At 39.0% G+C, this 20,208-nt stretch overlaps 1 protein-coding gene across 2 annotated transcripts in view; it reads right to left on the bottom strand.

Annotated features, from left to right (window-relative positions):
- Positions 1 to 20,208, bottom strand: part of LOC149247442 (glutamate--glyoxylate aminotransferase 2-like) — a 251,463-nt gene that overhangs the window by 36,110 nt on the left and 195,145 nt on the right. For both annotated transcript variants that reach the window (XM_089458217.1, XM_089458218.1), the window contains exons 10-11: positions 10,099 to 10,164; positions 9,793 to 9,857 (exon numbers count right to left, since the gene is read on the bottom strand). In XM_089458217.1, coding sequence (XP_089314343.1) covers positions 9,793 to 9,857; positions 10,099 to 10,164 — 131 coding nt within the window. The remainder of the gene's footprint in view (positions 1 to 9,792; positions 9,858 to 10,098; positions 10,165 to 20,208) is intronic.

Raw genomic sequence — 20,208 nt, 5'->3', positions numbered from 1 at the left:
ATTTATTTTCAGTATTTACATGGTAAATAACTTGTTAATTAACAGAACAAGTAGGAAGAAATAAATCAGAAAGTACAGGAAGGATTTCTAATAGTTAGACTTAGAAATTCCAACAGTGTTTGCAAGGAGATCTATTAATTGATTGGGTCATCAAGATTCCTTACATAAAAAAGGAGAATAGATATAGTCCCTAGAAAAGAAGTCATATGACATCAATCCTAGGTCCTCTCATCCCTATGTAGCAGGAGAGGTGACATAAAAGAGAGATATGAAATTCTAGAAGATATACTCTCTGAAATACAGTGAAGAAGGTCATATCACTTAGACTTGATTGAAGCTATCAAAGAATGAAGGAATATCTTCATAAGATCTCAATTGGGAGATGAAGATAATCATCATTGTTCTAACTGATAGGAAAGGTAACAAATGTCCAGGAACAAAAAGGTTACCTCATTCAACAATTAGTGGTCTCTATACTAGATAGAGAAAAGTTGATGGCAAAAGTATTGAAGGTTAAAGGACTCAAACATGTGCAGATAAGAAAGGGAAGTTTGATCCTCAAATAGTATAGCTAAGATTTAATGCTATGGAAAGATTATGGAAAGAAAACTCATATCGCCGAAAGGATGGAGGAAGCTGAAGAAAAGGACAAAGGAAAGAGGGAGTAACAAATCTCTACTATGATTGAGATGATATCCCTCACAAAAGGATCCTATCATAAGCTCCTAAATCTTTTGTTACAGATATTACCATGATAATAAGATGTATCGTGGCATCATGGAAGCATTAGAAAGAAGAGTTCGTGACATCACCATGGGAATTATGAAAGACAAAATCCATGACAATCAAACATGAAGGATATAGCTCTTGGGAACCTCATTGGATATTAAAGGAAATGAAGAAGTCATCTAGGACAAGGCTCATCATACATCAAAGGAAACATTTGCCAGATGGAGATATGCAAGATCCTCAAGATTCTCTGATGGAATCCTCAACGGAGGGTTCACTAATCTAGAGAGGAAGCAAGTGTTTCATCAGGAAATCCAACTTATGGAATTCATGAGATGATGGTATGATGACATGTGAAATGAATCAGATCAAGGGATCGAAGATCTTTTCAATCAAGGAAGCTGCTAGAAGAAGCCTAGATGACCTAAATGTAAAATGAGGTATGTATGCGTGTATTTAATATTATAAAGTCATGTCGTATGGTTGCAGGTAACATGGATCACTACTTCTATCTTGAGAAGCATGATCAAGAGAAAAAGGATCTCTTCCTATGAAAGGATGCAAGAAGGCATAAATCAAACTAGATGAAATAACATTATATGTCCTCATATGAAGTGTGAGGTGGTTGACTACAATCAAGAAACTCTGACTGAAAGCTCCTAGGAATGGAATGTGTGAGGAAGGACGAGATCGTGAGATATGCAACCATGATGAAGGCAATCAACATCCAAAAGACCAAGAAGATTTGACTAGGAAATCTCCCAGAAAGATATGAAGACTCTGATGGAAGTCTGAAAAAGATGAAGACCCTTGATAATGGATATTTTTGGGAGATGTGTCAACATGTATGCAAGATGTTGATACCTATAGGAAGATTTCATGATGAAGAGCCATCTCGTAAGGTACTAATTGATTTAATGTTATGTTTTGATTTCTTGAATAATATATGGATGAGTTCATGCAGGGCTACTGGAACAAGGGTTGTAAGTACAAGTACAACTAGCATTCATGTGGTGGATGGAAATCCCTAAAAGAAACATGATGAGGAAGAAGTAGCCATATGACGAAGGTTCTAGATATGTATCAAGAAGGCCACTTTCCATGAAGAAAGGAATGACATGACAAACCAAGAAGGAAAGTGATGGATGGCTAATGCCCTACAAGGAAGAAGCTCGACTGAATTTCATGACATCAAGGAAAGAAATTGATCAAGCAACTGAAGGACCCACGAAGAAGAAGATGCTGATGAAAAGGAGAGTCCCTAGTTAAGAGGGAGCTCTGACAAGTCCCTAATTAAGAGGGCGCTTGGATAAGTTCCTGGTCAGAAGGAACTTGGGTACATTCCTTTACATGAATGGGCATATCCACCCTAATTGAGAGGGAGAGATAGACACAACATTTTTATCTTCGTCTGGAAAGAAAGAATGGAGGATTGGGTAATCATTTGGCATCTGATGCTCTTTGAGGATGTGTAGGGCATCCAAGATAAGAGTAGGCAAGAGGACTGATATTCTTTGAGGGCTAGGAACCCAAGATAAGAATAGTCCTAGAAGGTCATACTCAGTGAACACCCGGGTGGGTATGTACCTTGAGAGACAATGATGAAGGTGTCTATAGTCATTGGTCTCACCAACATTGTGCTCTGATATGATGAGAGATAGAGTTGTCAGTCAAGGCCTTATTGTGGAAACAATGTTGGTTACTATGATGCTATACAGATGGGTTACCAATCCGATTCTTCTTATGAGAAATTCTTCAGATTGAGAATGACCAAGTACCATCATGAATACCTCCCTAGTTAAGAGGGAGTATTGAAGAAAGTGTAACTAGGTTCAGTCTTCATCACATTGTAATTATGATTTTTGTAAACAAGAAAATGAATTTATTATTATTCCTTGTTACATGGGTTTCATGAGCAAGAGGTTTATTTATTAGTAGCTCCCATTGAGAGCCTTATGATGTCTAAGAGTCAATGTCATGCTCTTCTTGAGCCTATGTGTGATGTATACAAGTCTATAGAAAGGTCTAGAAGCCCTCCAAAGACAAGCACAATCACTCTTGAAGAAGGACGCAAACTAAACGATGTAAAACATAGTCATGTCAGCCTGCAAATGAATTAAATAGCTAAAAGAGTCATGTCGGCTCACTTATGGAGACACAACTGTTCATTGGTTCATGTCGACTTGAATACATGGACAGACAATTATAAATATGCAGCTAGAGTCATCAAATAGACACCTAATCTTGGACAAGTATCTCTGCAACTTCGAAGGTGCAGGAACTCGGATTTCTCTGTTATTTCGAATGGGTACAGGACTGAGTTTCCTCGCATGACAGTAAGGTTCAGACTTTGGATGGACAACATCACTATAATCTCGGATGGGTGCCACTGAAATGGTTACAATCTCGGCATAGGTGTAATGATAAGGGTCTCGGTGCAAGAAGGGAACACTCTGTCTCAACATACTAGATAACATCATGAAGGTCTCGGTACAGGAAGAAAAATGCAGTCACAAAATCTCGACATAGCAGTAATGACAAGGATCTCATGGATCCCACAGTAGCATACACAGTCTCAGGATAACTCAGATGGAGAAGGTCTCATAGTAACACACTTAGCAGTCATGATCTCAAGCATAGATATGATCTCAATCTTAATGGAGATACTGTCACAAGGTTATGATCTCAATAAAGGTGCAGCTATGGTGAAACAGTGATCTAGGTACAGACCTCATGGAGATCTCAGTGGTATGTTGAAGACCTCGGTGAAAGTACAATGATGTTGCAGCAGTAATAAAGATCTCGGTGGTGCAGTAGTGATGGCCTCAATGATGATGATCTCAACAGTGACAAAGAAGAGGATTGGTGTCTTGGTCTTGGAGTGGCATAATAGGTCAAGGGTCATGATCTTGGTATTCGTCAATTGGAATCTCTATAAGAAGAATTTTGTGCGCGTTTTCCTTTCCAAGAGGGAGAGGTTTTGGCCCTGGTAGAAAGCCAACATCGTGTGTTCTTGTCTCTTTGTTTTGATAGCTATTTGTCGAAGTGAGAAATACGCACACTAATGATATCAAGAAAAGATTGTGCTAATAAGCTAAAGATAAAATACCTCACAAATAGTTATCATGCTAAGAAGAATATCATTAACTACATTAGCCCTAGATTCTTCAACATTATCCACATCCTTGACTAGAGGCAAGAAGCAATGCCTTGGAGGTTGATGCAGTGGAAAGAATGGAAAAGCACTTTATGACCATAATGAAAGAAAAGCAAAAAATCAAAATGCAAAAGATAGTTGAGACATTAATTAATGTGTCAGAAAAAACCTAGCATGAGCTCTACCCTCGTTAGCCATCACTTGGGCATTTGATGCTCCCTTTCATCAAAAGAAACCCTTGCATGTTCCAACCCTGATGAGCAATAAATTGCCTAAATTTAAAGAGTAAAATTAAATGCTATATCCTATAGAGCAAGCTCTAACCCTTCAGCTATGCACCCAAAATAAAAGCTCTATCAAAAAGAAGTAAAAGGCACACTAAAGGGGTGGAAAAAGTAGGCCGAGCAAGGTAACTCATGCCTCCACGATTGCTCCCTCCATTACATCTATACACTTAGAATGTGGATCCCCATTAGTTGGTCCCCTTGACCATGGCACTTGGCCATGAAGCCTTTCCCCCTCCATTGCCACTCATTTACACTAACACCTATTGATTGAGGGGTTAACCTTGGAAATGCCACTTCCCCTTAGGGATTGGAAGCACCTAATAGGGTTGATCATTGGTCCCCTCTATCAAAGTAGGCAACACCTTTATGGGACTTGGTCTAGTTAGATATCAGAAGCTAATCCAAGTTTGAAGTATTAATATGCCCTTAATATGCAAGTTTGGACCACTTATATCCTTATATGATCTTAGTCTCTAATGAATGATTGCTTTCACTAGAGTTTAAGTTGGTATTGTCAGGTGGTCCACATCAGCCCAGGCCTTGAGGGCACCCACTCCACAGTTACACAGGCATTTCTAGAGAGGTTGATGACTTAGCAAATGCAACATTGCCTAGTTACATCAGAGCATTGGGCAATACGATGACGTGAGAAGCTAGTGCACATCCCAGAGTACCCAAGGACCCAAGACACTAATCTTCTTTGGCCCAACAAAGAGGATTTTTTATGATTGCACCATTGGACCCAATATGCCCCCAAGCTGGCCTTGACACTACTTGATGGGCAGGCCATAATTCAAAGCCAAGATGAGGATGGTCTTCCATGAGATTACTAGGGAGGGAATTTTGCACTTGATGGAGCCCTAATGCTAGAGAGAGAAGTAATTGTGTTTGATCATTGGAGACCCATAAAGATGACGTGGTGACACCATAGCTGGATTTCGGACCCCTAGAGCTACTCTGAGGTTGGATTTGACGGTTATTCCTCAAATGATCGATGATCATGACACATGGAGACACCTTCAGCCTTATGTTCACCATCACATGGCATTTAAAGCCCAAGAAGGGCATGATGTCATCATTTAGAGGCTTATGGCTCACACTTGTGGGTCTTTTGTGGCATATTTTCATATTGAGCTAGTGTGTTGGCTTGTAACCCAAGGATTATTTTATGTTTACTCATTATCAAACTTGTCTAGGGCCTTCATAGGCTAAAATTAGACGAGGTAGACCTCATATAAGTAGAACTCAAATAATTATTGCATTTCATCATCACTTGAGGATTATTTCAACCTCTTTGAGGATTTCGGCCTAGCTCTTGTACCTTGCTACTCTTGTGGAGATGTGATCTCTGTGGATTTTTGCTATTAGGAACTAGTCCTTGTTGTGAAGACGCCATCTTGAGATAAAGAAAGATTATTCATTGATATCTTGTGAGTACTTTTATTGTTCAAAACATTTTATGGTTATTGTGTGAAATGTATCTTGTTAGGGTTTCTATATTCCATGTCTAAATGCTTACTTTATATGAAATTCTTGGTTAAAATATTGCACGCTTTAATTAAGAATCTTGAACTTCCCTTGAGAACCTCCTGGTGAGCTATTCTCTTTTATTATCCCCATATTGGATGATAGCTAGGGTTTTAAAGAGAAAACCTAGGGTTTTCCCACTTACTCCCTATTATCCACCACTAATGCGCGATACCCCTATAGCAAAAATTTTCTCCTAGATTTGTCTTCAACCGACAGCCAACAACCCCTTGCAGCCACCAGATAGCTCAATATGCCAACTTTCTCTGCCACTTGAACCAGCTATTACGTTCCCTCTCCCATCTGTTATGATCGTATGTTTGAAGGTGGGCCTTCCAACCCCGAAGGTATGGCTTTCACTATGTAATTGGGTATTTTTGCTTGCTTATCATGGACACTTAAGACATGGATTATTGGGGGGGTTTGGCGGAAAGAATGGGCTTGATCTATATACTTGTTCCCTAGTCCTAATTTGGTGGTTAATCTTGTAACCTAGTCCCATGGAATCTCCATTATTGGCTACTAGCTTTAGGAGTGTCACTACATGGGAAACCCCGATTTTCGTTGCATGGTCCCGCTTCCCGACACCATACATATCACTCCCCTCCGCTCGTTATAACCCCTTTTCACATATTTCCCATCTAGGTCCACATTTGTCCATTGGGTCTTGTTACTGCTCAAACTAGCAGGGGTCTTAGGAAGGGGGGGTCAGAAAAACCATTAGGTAAAGGGGCGACAATGGAGCAATAGCCCACTTGTCACCTCAGCTAAGGCTCCTTGCTCTTTATGGACTATCACCGATGGGAGTCCTGATATCAAATGAATCACAAGAATAGATAGGTCAACGATACGATATGGGGTGATTTCTAAAGCCTATTCAGAAGAGAGGCTCAAATAATTGGTTTTCTTGCATTGAAAGCAAGGTGATTGGCTCTCTAAGAAGTGCTATGAGGATACCTTGCCCAAGGTTAGAGGATATGCCTTGACAAGGGGCTTCCTAGGCTTAAGGATCCTTGTGGAGAAATGGATTCTATGTAATCCTTGTGGAATTTGAGTTATGAAGTTGTGGGACCACAAAGAACCCAAGTGGACCCAAACTAGGTCAAGGGTATGGAGTTGATCAACCAAGGAGGGGCTTGACCTAATTAGGGAAGAGAATAGGATCAAAGGACTAATTTTCTTTTGAGATTTGAATGCAATGATCCAAGTAAGGATACTAACCCAAATCAACCTAGGGCAAGAATTGGTCTTCTGGCTAGGGCTTGTAATATCACGGGAATCCACTGTCAGATTGAGCTCAAAATTGGAGGGCCCCTTGAGAAGACCCCAATGCAGTTGTGGGCCAATTTTCAAGGGTTCTGGATGGCTAGAAAATATTTTGCTTAATGTCCTAGGTGACCTTTAGGGTTAGGCCTAGAAAGAGAGGAAGGTGGAGACAAGAAAGAAAATTTGACCACTAAGGGGATTTGAGCATCAATTCCTTATTGCTTGGGCTTAATGAAGTCAAGATACACATAGATAGAGGGTTTTCATGAGCTAAGGAGCCCTAATTGATATTTGCTAGCCTCTCCAAGCGCAACAACTAGATCAATAAAGATTTATAGTTCAAATTTGTGAAGGAGACAGTTTCAAGGCCTTCAACCTAAGAGGCGCCTCTAGGAACATTCACCCAATCCCTCAAAGGTCAACGCATGCATTTAATCACATATTCAAGGTCCTAGAAGAATTTTGCATTATATTTAACCCATACAAGAATAATGATAACAACATACATGCATTTAATAAGTAAGATAACAAGAATAACATCAACATTTTGACTTACATGAGAGAGAGAGTATATCCATTCATCAACTTCGCATTAAAGAAGCTCCAAAGACTATAGTGAAAATCCAAACATCTTGTCTCTTAAGGCATACGTTAGGTGACCCCCAACAGCTTTGACAAATTTATCAAGGATGTTGACATCAGAAGGCTTTAGGTGATTAGGGATATCTTGTACAACCCTATCATACTTTTGAATGAATTTTTGTAGGCTTTCCCTTCCCTTAGATATCTGATAAAACTTCTCGATGTTGAAGGTTCCTTGGGCATTGCAGTTTCTTCTACAACTTCAACCCTAACAACTTTCCAGCACTTCGACTTGCCCAGCAACTTTCCAGTACTTTGACTTGCCTAGCAACTTTTCCAATACTTTGACATGCCCAACAACTTTTCCAGCAACTTGACATGCCCAACAACTTTCTAGTGCTTCTACTTGCCCAACAACTTTAGAAACTCTAACACAAGAGATAGAGGGAGAGATCCAAAAACTTTGATCTTGCTTTTCTTCTTCTTATCCTTGATTTTTGTCCTTTTCCAACTTCTTTCTTGAGGTTTCTTGTTGTGTATCCAAATGAGGTCGAGTTCCTTCTTAAATATAGGCTTTATAGGGGTACGAATTGCTTCCTTTTAGGTCAACTTGTCCACTTATGAAGGCCGACTTGATCTTTGCATCTTGATGAGGCCTTGGAGGGTCTTTTGACTCTATTTTGAATCAGATATTTTTTCTTTACAATGTGTAACATAGCCAAAAGAGTCCTCCATACATGACAATGACTCTTATGACTTGTTGAATCAAAGACAAGCCCTAGAAGCACTCAATGGGTGCTTGACCTATAAAATAAATTTCCTTGAGCATGAAACCCATGCCTTAAGAATGAAAATAATAAATTTATTTTTCTCTTTACATCAAATACATAAAATCATGATTACATATGTCATTATGAAGACCGAACCTAGTTACATATTTCAACACATGTAGCTAGCCTCTCTTGCTCAAAACTACACAACACAAATTCTTCCTCTAGCTCCCACGTTAGAACTTCGAACAACTGTCTCAAGTGACCCACTCATGCAACTGCTTTATGAGATTATCTTTCCTCTTTGACTGCCCTCCACAATATTCTTTTCCTCCAGTAGCATTCTCTTCTACACAATCTTTATTGATCTTCTCTTTTCTACATGCTATCTCCTTTTGCACTTATAGGTTCAAACTTCAACCTACTCTAATACCATATGATGCAGGGCATAAGGAGGAAACCATCCATCCCTACGGTCAAAGTGCATAACGAGATACAAGCATTGTTCCTTTAACTAGCCCAAACAACACTATCTTCACACAAATCTGCAATCAAGTGTTGACATGACAATCTTAAACACATCGCATGCCTCACAAACCCTCTATTTTACATGGGTTTCTTTCAAAACATTTTCACATTTAAATACACAAACGTCACTCAACAACAATCATGCACTCAGGCATCCTCTAAAATTACCATCACACAGGCATCAAACTCATAAACAAGCATTCACACAACAATTTGGGAAACAATCTACTTATGTCATTAATTTACCTTATAAAAATATAAATACAAATTACAACCAATTTCCTAATCTTCACATTCAGCCTCTACTTTATTCTGTTTCTCACGTGACCATTATTATTGTACTTTATTTAATCATAGTATTTGTAGAGATCTCTATTCTATCAGGCGATAACGCCATGGCAATCACATAATGGCCCTTTTGCTCTACATTGCTTATCTTATCATGGCCCTTCAACACTTGTTTGCTGTGCTATTTATCTTCATGCTCATCGTGTAATTACTTTTCTCTAAGGATTTTTGGAATATGGGTGTGCGACTTGTTGAAATCGATCCATATTTATAGTACAGAAGACCGATCTGTTATCACATGATTGTTTGTCCTTTGATCCCCTTAGGTCCATTGTCGGTTGGCTTTCTTTCCCCAATCGTCCACTCTATCATATGTTGTAATAGTTCCTTAGGTTCCAATCATCAAGTGCCCTACTTATTAGATGTAGCTTGAAACATATTTCTATAAGTTTCAAAACATGATATTACTAAATTATTTTATCCTGCGTTAACATAGGTTGGTAGTTTAAGCAGATTGCACACACTTTTAGAGAGAGTAAATGAACATTTCACAGGATTACAATGCTTGCTTAATGTACAAAAGTAGAGAGTAATTGTCCATGAGATTTATCATAAATGGAAAATTATAATAAGAGAAATGCTAAAAGCTACATCATACCTTTCTGTGACAAACATCTGATAGGATATATCAGCCGGTTTTGGTGGATTAACCATCAATCCTAGCTGGCAAAAAATTACAAAAAAATATTCAAGAATGCTGAAGGTCAAACCATATGACAAACATATTTTAAAAGCTTTATAATTGAGGAATATTTATAACACCTAGGAAGTCACTTTTCCGAACTAGGCAATGTCAATATTATAGCAATATTATGTCAATATTGATCGCATTTATTTGATTCAAAGAAGGTGAACAATTTCATACATCAATAAAATCAAGGAAGAAAGAAAGTTAAAAACTTACAAATACTTGACCGGGCACATTAGGACTTAGAGATATTGATGCCACTTTATATATCTCATCAACTGTCTGTTGCAAACAACCCAGAACAAAAATATTCATTGAAAAGGCTTCATTAAGTACACAATCATCATAAATGAGTAATCAATCCATCGTTTATCTGGTCTCCATTCCTGGAGCAAATGAAAATGGAACACTAAACTTACGACTCATGTATCGAAAATAACATATCGATAGATCATTTATACATGCATTCCCTTTCCATATGATATTATTTTTTGGAACGGCTATTATTTACGTGTGGAAGGGCTGCCCAGATTAAATCCAGGTTTATGAAAGCCAGTGCATCCAAAGGATTACTTCCATAAATGTGTACATGTTGACTCATTATTGTGCTTTTCCTTAGATTGAAAGTTGAGATATGTGCATTACATGAATCCCTATTGTTTCTGTTGTGTGATCTGTTTCAAAGTGGAACCCGGAAGAAATTGAATTAGTCTGAAGATAGAAACGCTTGCAGATAAACATGTGTGGCTAATGCAAACACCATTGGAAATATTTCATGTAATTTGCCATTAGAAACTGACAGGATTCGACCAGGAAAAGGTAAAAAAATGCAATGATTTTCATCATTAACAAGGCTTTATTCCAAGTGATATTCTATATCAAACCCTTACCATGTCCAGACTACAAACTGTTTCAAAATCAAGCATGCTTGCCAACTCAGATCGTTAATTTGTATTTAAAAATAAAAATTAAATAAATAAAACAAATTGTCATCTCGCAATTTTCTGAATGATATGGAAATTTCGTGTTTAGATTTTTTAACCGGTGTGATGTGCGTCAGTAATCTCCACCATTTTGTTTCATCGCTTTCTGAATTTTCATGTGTAACTAATGAGACTATTGTGATAGCGTATATGGGAAATTCTCTCAATTGCTTTCATGAGTACCCGCTTATTGCAGCAAGCAAGAAAACGGAGAGAACGCCATGTAGAAATTATGTTCGCAGATATTGTGAAGTTTTACAGGTGTAAAAGAGTTTGGAGTTTCATTGCCAGGCATATTTTACAAGCCAGCCAATATTGGCCTGAGCAGAAATGTGACAGTTGTTCAGGGTATCTGACTCGTTCACTCTTACTGAAAATAAAATAGACATGGACTATTGATATGCCACCAAGGACAATAAATCTTGAAACCACGAATAAATGCCCAACTCATGAAACCAAATTAATCATGCACAGTCACATAATACAATAGAATTTTAAAACGGGATAATAATAGTAACATAAAAATGATAATATTAGAGGGTTCATCGGTTTAAAGGGATTGTTTTAAGTTAGTGTCGGCTGTAGTATGGGTTTGAATCTCATTGAATCTTGCCAATCGCCAGCCACTATTATAAGCAGCGGTTGAGGCCGGCATCATTATCACCGGTGGTTGAGCCGTCCTGCATATTATTATCATTAACCATTTAATAGTACTAATAATTAATTCAATGTCTTCTCTATGTCGTTTTCTTTTTTTTCTTTCTTTTTTATATATAGCGATAAAAAATCGACAATAATACGAATTATTGGTTCAATGTTTTCGGGGAGTACACGGTTTTTTTCTGAACTGTTTTGACAAAACAGTTTGACTTGCAATGCAGTTGATTTCTGCATTGCAGTTTGACATTTTATATAGGTGTGCAAAGTTTCTTAAATCAAAGAAATAACATTAGGCTATCCCAGGTTCTCCGTCAAGCTACTCGTCCTTCCCTAACCATACTAGAATATAAGGGAACTATAAAGTTCGATTGATAAGTAGTGAACGGGTGAAGTGAAGTAATTTAATCAAACCTTGACGAAACAAACAAGAAAAACCGACCGTTGAAATTAATATATCTTGCTAATCTGAGGAAGAAAACAAAGCCTACTTTCTGAAAAATTCAAAAAAGCGGGAATATCGTTTACCGAAAAGACGAAATGAAAAGAATCAAAGTTGTTTCTAAAAGTGATCTTAGAACGCAGTCTTCAAAGTTCTGAATAAAAGAATGAGAAACAGAGGCAACGCTATTTTATGTCTGGTAAAAGAAAGATGAACTGAGAACTACAAGTGTTCAGGAGATATTTGCTGTGAGGCTACAATATGCCAGTAAGCTGTTTCGTCATCCCAGGTACTCTTGGGCTAAGGATAATTGAAAAAGATGGCTCCCTCCTCTTCTTGCAATAAGATGCACATCTCTTTGCCTGACGCAAGGTCGCAGCACGGTGCGAAAGGTGTATATCGAAAAATGAGTCCTGTTTCTATCCTGTTCTTTTCTTTATGCAAATTGCTTTTCTTGGAATGGAGAAAGGAGAATCGCTCTCCAAGGTTATTTAATTTGCCACAAAATATCAGCTTCTTAATCTCATAATATTGTTGTGAACTGGTCTGCTGAGTTTGTCTTTCTATTTCTGATCGATTTCATCTCTTAAGAAACACCAACCGTAACTTTCATGAGAGATTAATGGTAATCACCAATGGGAAGGTTTCTTTGCACATCTATGTCAGTATACCTTGATAATTGTCTGGAGAATGCCAAACACCTGACAACGTATCAGTATTGAGGTTTGAATTTAATACAAAGTTATCCTAAACTGTTAGCTATCTAATCTGGTCGGTTCTTTTATCTGTTCAATATTTCGAACAAGGATATCTTTTGAGTGTGTTTCGTATCTTAACCACAACAGATTTATTAGGCAGGAGAATAGTGGCCTACGAACATAAGATCTAGATGTAATCTCAGCTATTGTGTATGTTACTTCATGATTTTGTAATAACGTTTTGGTCAAGGGCCTTTAGAACGTGAACAACATTTTTTTGGAAGAAGTGCTTTACCACTTTCACGTTTTATCAACATTTAAGCTTTAGGGCATTTATGTATATGGGTTGTCTCCCCTCATTTGTAACTCTTATCATTTCCGTGATACAATCAACTAGTCTCATTGCAGATGTCTACCTCCATTAAATCTGGATTTGAAGTGCAATCCACATGTAAGTATGGAATTGCAATCCACTCATGGGTGTGCACATGCCTACATCCTCCTAATGTTTTACTGTCATTTTCTGTCAAATGAGCATTAATGTGATTATAACTTTGGTTGTAAGTCTCAATCACTCTTCTAGTTGCAATGTTGGAGCCATTTTGGATCTAACCACAATACAAGTTGGTGTTATTATGGAACTTTATTTTGCTTGTACCAAGTAGCCCTAATCCTAGAGTGCATTGTGTTGATTTTTCATAAGAGAAATCGATCTTCTAATATGATAATTACTTTTCATTGAATCTACTAGCACAGATAAGTATTCTCTAACAAACTTTTTGAATCTACTTTTTGTATATGTTTTGTATATGGTCTATGTATTTAAATGACATATGGGTGACTACTGTATATGGAGACAATTTTAGATACGATGCCTGGAAATTAGCAATTTCTGTTACATTCTGTGATTCAGATATGATAATATAGGGATTGGGAGAAGCTGTTAACAGTGGCATATAGTAAGCTTTCCGATCAGCCAGAGATAGGCTGATCAATCAGGCATATGGTGCTATTATGTAATCGTATATATGTACTGTTTTATTTAATACAAAACAGGCGGCTTTTTCCTGCTGAAAAAAAAATATGTGACATAAGACAACTTGATTAAGAAATCATTGGAAAGTAATTATAAGATTAGAAGATCAATTTCTCTTATGAAAAATCAACATGGTATCAGGATTCAGAACCTAGGAGAAAGAGCAGCCATTAAAGAGGACTTGAAGAAGCCAAGTTTTGGTTATTCAGAGCATCATCTGATCAAGAATTCGCAGAAGTTATCTGAGGCAGTGACCTTATCGAATATCTGGTTAAAGCCCTGCAACTGACCACTGAGGCAACCAAATTTCGTCCCTGCAACTGATCTCTGAGGCAGATCCAAAATTCTCAGACAGAGTGAAACCTGTGACAGATCCAAAATCCTGAGGCATATTTCAGGTTAACTGAGGCTGAGTCTGAGGACAGCTCTAATGCAGTTTCAAGGGTGATCAAGGCTGGCTGAGCTTGTTTGCATTATGTTAAAAGTTAGTAAGATTTGATGAACCATTTGTGACCAGGACAAGATTGAAATGTTTCAATGAACAGACCTTGATGCCAGAAGTTTGGAGCAGACTTTGTCTTGAAGCAGAAGCCTTGAAGCAGCCCTTGATAAAGATTTTAATGCAGGCTATGATAAAGTCTTTAAGCAGACCTTGAAGAAGTTGAGGCAGAACTGAAGGGTAGATTAAGAATGACCTCAGTGAATAGATTTTATGCCTTTATGCAGAGAATGTCTCCACTTTTATTCCTGATACTGTCAAACTTTCCAAAATGATGAATAGATATTGTGTTCCTCACCTAAGCTAATAAAACTTGAGATACAAGAAGAGATCTGCCCAGTCTTATCCAATTGAACAACTGATCAGATTCCCAAAGGACTAGTTTCTTAAGAATCTTCATTCGATCAAAATTGAAGTGCCAAAGTTTAAATTCAAGACTCAAATTTTAGTCCTACAAGTCAAAAGGGACAGTGCTAGTACAAGCCTTACAAAGGCTATATTGAATCATTGATCTTGATACATTTGCTTGAACTGGAATACCATGGTGGATATTGGTTGATTGACCAAGATGGAGAATTCCTTGATTGACTGATAACATGATGGAATAGGGTGATCATCTTGTTCACAATTTCATCACATATGCAGAGGCATGGGGACTCTATGGCACATTCTTTTGCACTCATGTTTTCTTTTGGACACTTGGTTATGTTCTATGCAGTTGCATATGGATTTGAGAAATTGTCCCATCTATATTGACACAATCCCCTAGGTGCAGCCTGCATAACACCATTCTAGGGAGTTTGATTGTTATCCATGCACATATGATGACATAACAGCTACATGGGCATGGGACACACTTGTTTCAAGTTTCATGGTTTATGCAGACCTGTTACGGCATGTTGATGATTGAAAGTTTAGGAATACATGCCAACTCCACTAGCTTCATGAATTGAATTTGGAAGCAGAAGATTCATGATGTTTCAGACCTGTTATCCTGGCCAGCGCTGTATTGAGTATCTTGGAAGATCACCAAAAGTATTATACGGAGAATTGTTGAAATTCATTTGACAGCTAGAATTTCTTATCATGATAATTACTTGTGACTTATTAATATATGTTTTTGTTGACAATTCTAGGGGCAGCAAGATAGGAGATTTCTTTTGACTTTGATAACTATTTGTGATGTATTTTTACTTCACTTAGTTAACTTCTTCTTTCTCTTGATTATTATTAGTGTTTTTCTTCATCAAACAGCTACCAAACCATAAAGAACAATAAGACAAAGGACACAAGATATAGGCGATCAGCCAAGGCCAAAACCTCTCCAATCTGAGAGGAAAACCCACAAGAATTTTCATTCTTATAGAATCTTCAATTGACAAATTCCAATACCTAGACCCTTGACCAATAACCCTTCCAAGACCAAGTCAATACCAGGCCAAACATTTGTTACGCTGTCAACACCCTCAGTCAGTTCATGGTGGAACCAAAGAAGGCGCACTGGGTAGTAGCAAAGCATGTTCTCGGATATATACGAGGAACAGTCAAGCATGGACTAATGTACACCCAAGGCAATGACCTCAGGCTGAGTGGGTTCACTAACACAGATTGGGCTGGAAGTTTAGTAGATCGGAAAAGTACCTCTGGGTATTGTTTCAACATTGGATCAGGAATGACCTCCTGGTGTAGTAGGAAACAGAAATCCGTAGCTCTGAGCTTAGCTGAAGCTGAATATATGGCAGCTAGCACAACTTCGTGTGAAGCCATATGGCTTAGGAAATTGCTTGTGAATCTATTCAGGAGAAGGATGGAAGCGACCAATATTTTGTGTGATAATCAGAGTTGCATCAAGCTCTTTGAGAATCTAGTTTTTCATGATCGGTCGAAGCACATTGACATCGAGTGTTACTTTATCAGAGACTGTGTCCAACGAGGGGTAGTATAGTTGAGGTACACCACGACAGGAGAACAGGTGGCAGACATTCTCATCGAGGCTCTAGGAAGAACAAAGTTTGCTTATTTTAGGGAGAAGATGGGGATGGTCAAGAATTCGTTTCAGGAGCAGAAGCGAATAGTATAGGAGTTGCAGTGCAGTAGTTAGCAGTGGAAGTGCCATGGGCAACATGATGCAGCATATTCAGAGGGAGCTACTGTATAGATGTAGCAAAGACAGTTGTAGTGTCATGGGCAGCAGTACAGCAGCGCAGTAGATGAGGGGCAGTAGACCAAGCATCAATAGCGCAGAGGACCAATGTCGAGGATCAGTGTGATGCTTCTATTGGGAAGCATTGCTAGAGCACATTCCTCGCTAAGAGGGAGTGTTGATTTTGGGTAGCATCGGATGTGATCTAGATCTGAAATTTTGTGGAGGGGCTAGAATACATGAGATCTCCAAGACCCAAAAATCGTTTGGAGAAATTCCAACCAGATGATGAGTTATTAAGATAATTAATATTTTTAATAGGTTTCCTAATTCTAAACTTAGGAAAATAAAAATATTAATGGGTATTAATAAAGATATGGGTGCAAAGCTTCTAAGAGGCGAGGATCAAGTCTGTTTTAATCTCAGCTGTTGATTAGGGACTTAATCTCGTTGATTCATCAACAGGAAAAGTATAAGAAAAGACTTGAGAGTCATTTGGAGACACACCGGGCACATACTCAATAACCTGAGGGAAATCGATTCTCAAGGAGAAGAAGTTCGATTTCAAAGGGAGAGTTGCAGGGTGAAGGAAGAGGAGGGCATCAACATCAGTCAGAGACTGAGGAAGAGGTGACGTAGAGCATCCTAGAGACAACGCAGAGGGAAGATTAGAGAGACAACGCAATCAGAGATGCAGTCCTCACGCTGGCCTCACGCAGAAGTGACGCAGAGAAGGACATAGGGTCTCCGAGGTGTCAACTTCTTCGGGAAGAGTGGAAAATTGTCTCAAGTGTCTCTTAGAAGTGTCTTAATATTCTGTAGAATCGTTCCTTGTAAAGAGATTGTTGCTGAAGATTAATAAATAAACCCTAATCTGTTGCACTGTTTTTCCCGCATTGGGTTTTTCCGAGGACAATTGTCCAAAAATAACTGTGTTGATGTGATTGATTCTTGTGCTTGTATACCACTGTTATTTTCTCTATGCTATTATGTGATAACTGCAGTAGAATTTAATTTAATTTGTTTTGTAAATAACTTATTGTGGAAGAGAAGTAGGAGAAATAAATCAGTTACTGCAGTAGAATTTCGTGTTAGAAATTTTCATACCTACCACATCCTCAAATAGTATCAGATGCCAGATGCTTACCCAATCCTCCATTCTTTCTTCCCAAAGTGAAGATAAGAATGACATGTCTATCTCTCCCTCTTAACTAGGGAGGATATACCCATTCCACAAAAGGAATGTACCCAAGTTCCCTCTTATCAGGGACTTGTCCAAGTTCCCTCTTAACCAAGCACTTGCTTACAGCAACTTTCTGCTCTAGGTGGAGATCATGGGACTATTAGCTACTTGTAGGGGCTCCCTCTATCGATGTCATGAAGTTCTTTTTGATATTATGGAGCCTTCATTTCTTGGAACTTCTTTGTAGAGCATCGACCATCCATCACTTTCCTCAAGTCAATAATGTCATCCTTCCTCTTGTCTGCAAGTGATCTTCTAGTCCACATCTGGCTCGATTAGGATTAAATTTCCAAGTTACCGGATGAACAGTTGCTGCAATATACAAGTTCTATCCTATATGAAGCAGTGAAGCACGACCCTTATGAAATCTGTGAGTAAGAATAGGTCACATGTCGGGACGAGTCAACCGCATAGAACTCGCGGTCTAGACCCTTACCCTTCGGGTTTTGTACAAGACCTGGCTACCAGCATCGAACCCGTAGGTAGCCATTAAATTCTCATTGGACCCCTATAAGACCCTCCAGGCATCAAAACCCACAATCTGTCCAAAACTTCGAATTTTTTTTAATTTTTTTTTAAATTTTTTGGAAATGAGGTGGAGGAAAAGGGAAATTGGAGGGAAAAAAAGCTTTATAAGCACCTCTCTCCCTTCCATTTCTCATTCACTTGTCATTTGAGTGTTTAGCTAATTTGTGTGAGTGTTGAAACTTGTAAGTGAAGCTAAAGGAGCGTGAAGGCGTTGTTGGAGGAGGCTAAAGGAGGCTTCATTGGATCAAACTAAGCTTTAGGTAGGCTTCATGAACCTAGTTAGAATGTTTTCCATGTATTTTTTTTTTTTGGCAATTTTTTTGTTTGTTTGGGAATTCCTGTCGTTGAGTATCTCAGCCACACAACAGCCTTGTGTGGCTGAGTTTCTCAGCAACACAGGGGCCCCGTGTGGCTGAGAAACTCAGCCACACAACCAAAAAAAATTGCAAATTAAAAAAAAAATAATAATATATATATATTTTTTTCTTTCAGATTTTGTCACCATGCCACCAAAGTGTTTCAAACAGTCCCATGATCCGGCATGGGCACATTTGCAATACCTTAATGCATGCAGGCATAAACAGGCTAAAATACCACCTAGCTAAAATTCCTAGGCATGGTGTGGGATGTTGTCAAAGTTGCCCTGATGAAGTCATTACTGAAATGGTAGCTGCTTTGGAATCCACTAAAGAAGCAAGTTCTAAGAGGGCAAGAAGGAATGATGACATTGTTGGGATAGGTACATCTTCATCTCAGAGTGAAACACAGTTTCAAAGTCCAGGTATTGGTAACTCGTCTTCAACTGCTATGGCAAACAGGAGTATAACCTCTTCTTTCTTCAGTCCTCGTACAACTCCAGGATCTCAACTAACCTTGGACAGTTTCAATGATAAGAAGAGGAAGGAGGAAGATATGGCAGTGAGGAAGTTTTGGTGCCATAACAGTCTTTGATTCAACTATGCAAACTCTTATTTTTATCAACCAATGGTGGATGCCATTGCATGTGTTGGCCTTGGATACAAAAGCCCCATCTTATAATGCACTTAGAGGGAAAAAGCTAGATGAGGAGTCTCCCTTGAGAGTTTCACATGATGGCTACACACACTCGGGTTCACTCCGTGAGCTCGTGTGAGTCTTTGCACCCACCTTGCTTGATCATTTCACACAAGCTTTTGCACGTTGATGTCAATGTCATGCTTGCGACCATGTTCATGTCATACTCAAAGTCTTTGCTTCATGTGTACTTGATTGTGTTCGCTATGTAAACATCTGTCGCACTCACACACGGAGTCACATACACTATCACGCAAGCGTCGTCACGGTCGACCAACGATCAATCACAAGTGTCGTGCTTGTTGTTTACAGTGTCAATCAGTCACGTTGAGCATGTGTGTTCGAATGGTTTGAGTCATCTCGTCATCAAGGCATGTAAGTGTGTGTTTGCAAGATCACGTATGCATCTTTCACTTGTTCACACACTTAGTCACTTTGTTGAAGTTCTGACGACCGGATTCCCCTTTGACAACCGGACCATCACCCCACCATCGACTCGATCGATTGTCACCCAAAACAACGCAGAAGCACCAAGCAAGCCATTTCAAGCTGCGTTGTCCACAAGCAAATCAATCAACCTTCATGCTGGTCAACCAGAGAGTTTGACCTAGTAGCCACCCCGGGACTGACTCCCCTAAAAAATTGCGCAGAGGCTGCAGACCTTGCCTGCTCCGCTGACTGAGAAAATTATGCAGACATGCCAGACAGACACCCAGTTCCGGTCTCTGTCTCCCTATGAAAATTGCACAGTGTTTCTAGCCAGCCCTCCCGACAATCGACCGGTTGCTCACCCAGAAAGTTGTGCAGTTTTCATGAGCAAGTCCTCTACTGCCCAGTAGTTCGCTAAGCTCAGAAACTGCGCAGGGGTGACCAGCAAGCCAACCTCCCAGCATCAGCATAGTTTTTCCCGCCAGCAGCTCCTGCCAGCCGACTAACAGTTCCCCTCAGGGATTGCGTAGTTTTTGTTGCCAAGCTCCAGTAGTTGGCTACCAATTCCCTCTAGGAATTGCGTAGTTTTTGCTGCCAATCTCCTGATAGCCGACT

Source organism: Pinus tabuliformis, chromosome 7 (assembly GCF_031772625.1).
Source record: "Pinus tabuliformis cultivar Carrire ecotype Pingquan chromosome 7, CPIR1, whole genome shotgun sequence".
In the NCBI taxonomy this organism is placed as follows: domain Eukaryota; kingdom Viridiplantae; phylum Streptophyta; class Pinopsida; order Pinales; family Pinaceae; genus Pinus; species Pinus tabuliformis.
This window is presented reverse-complemented; position numbering and strand designations above follow the sequence as displayed.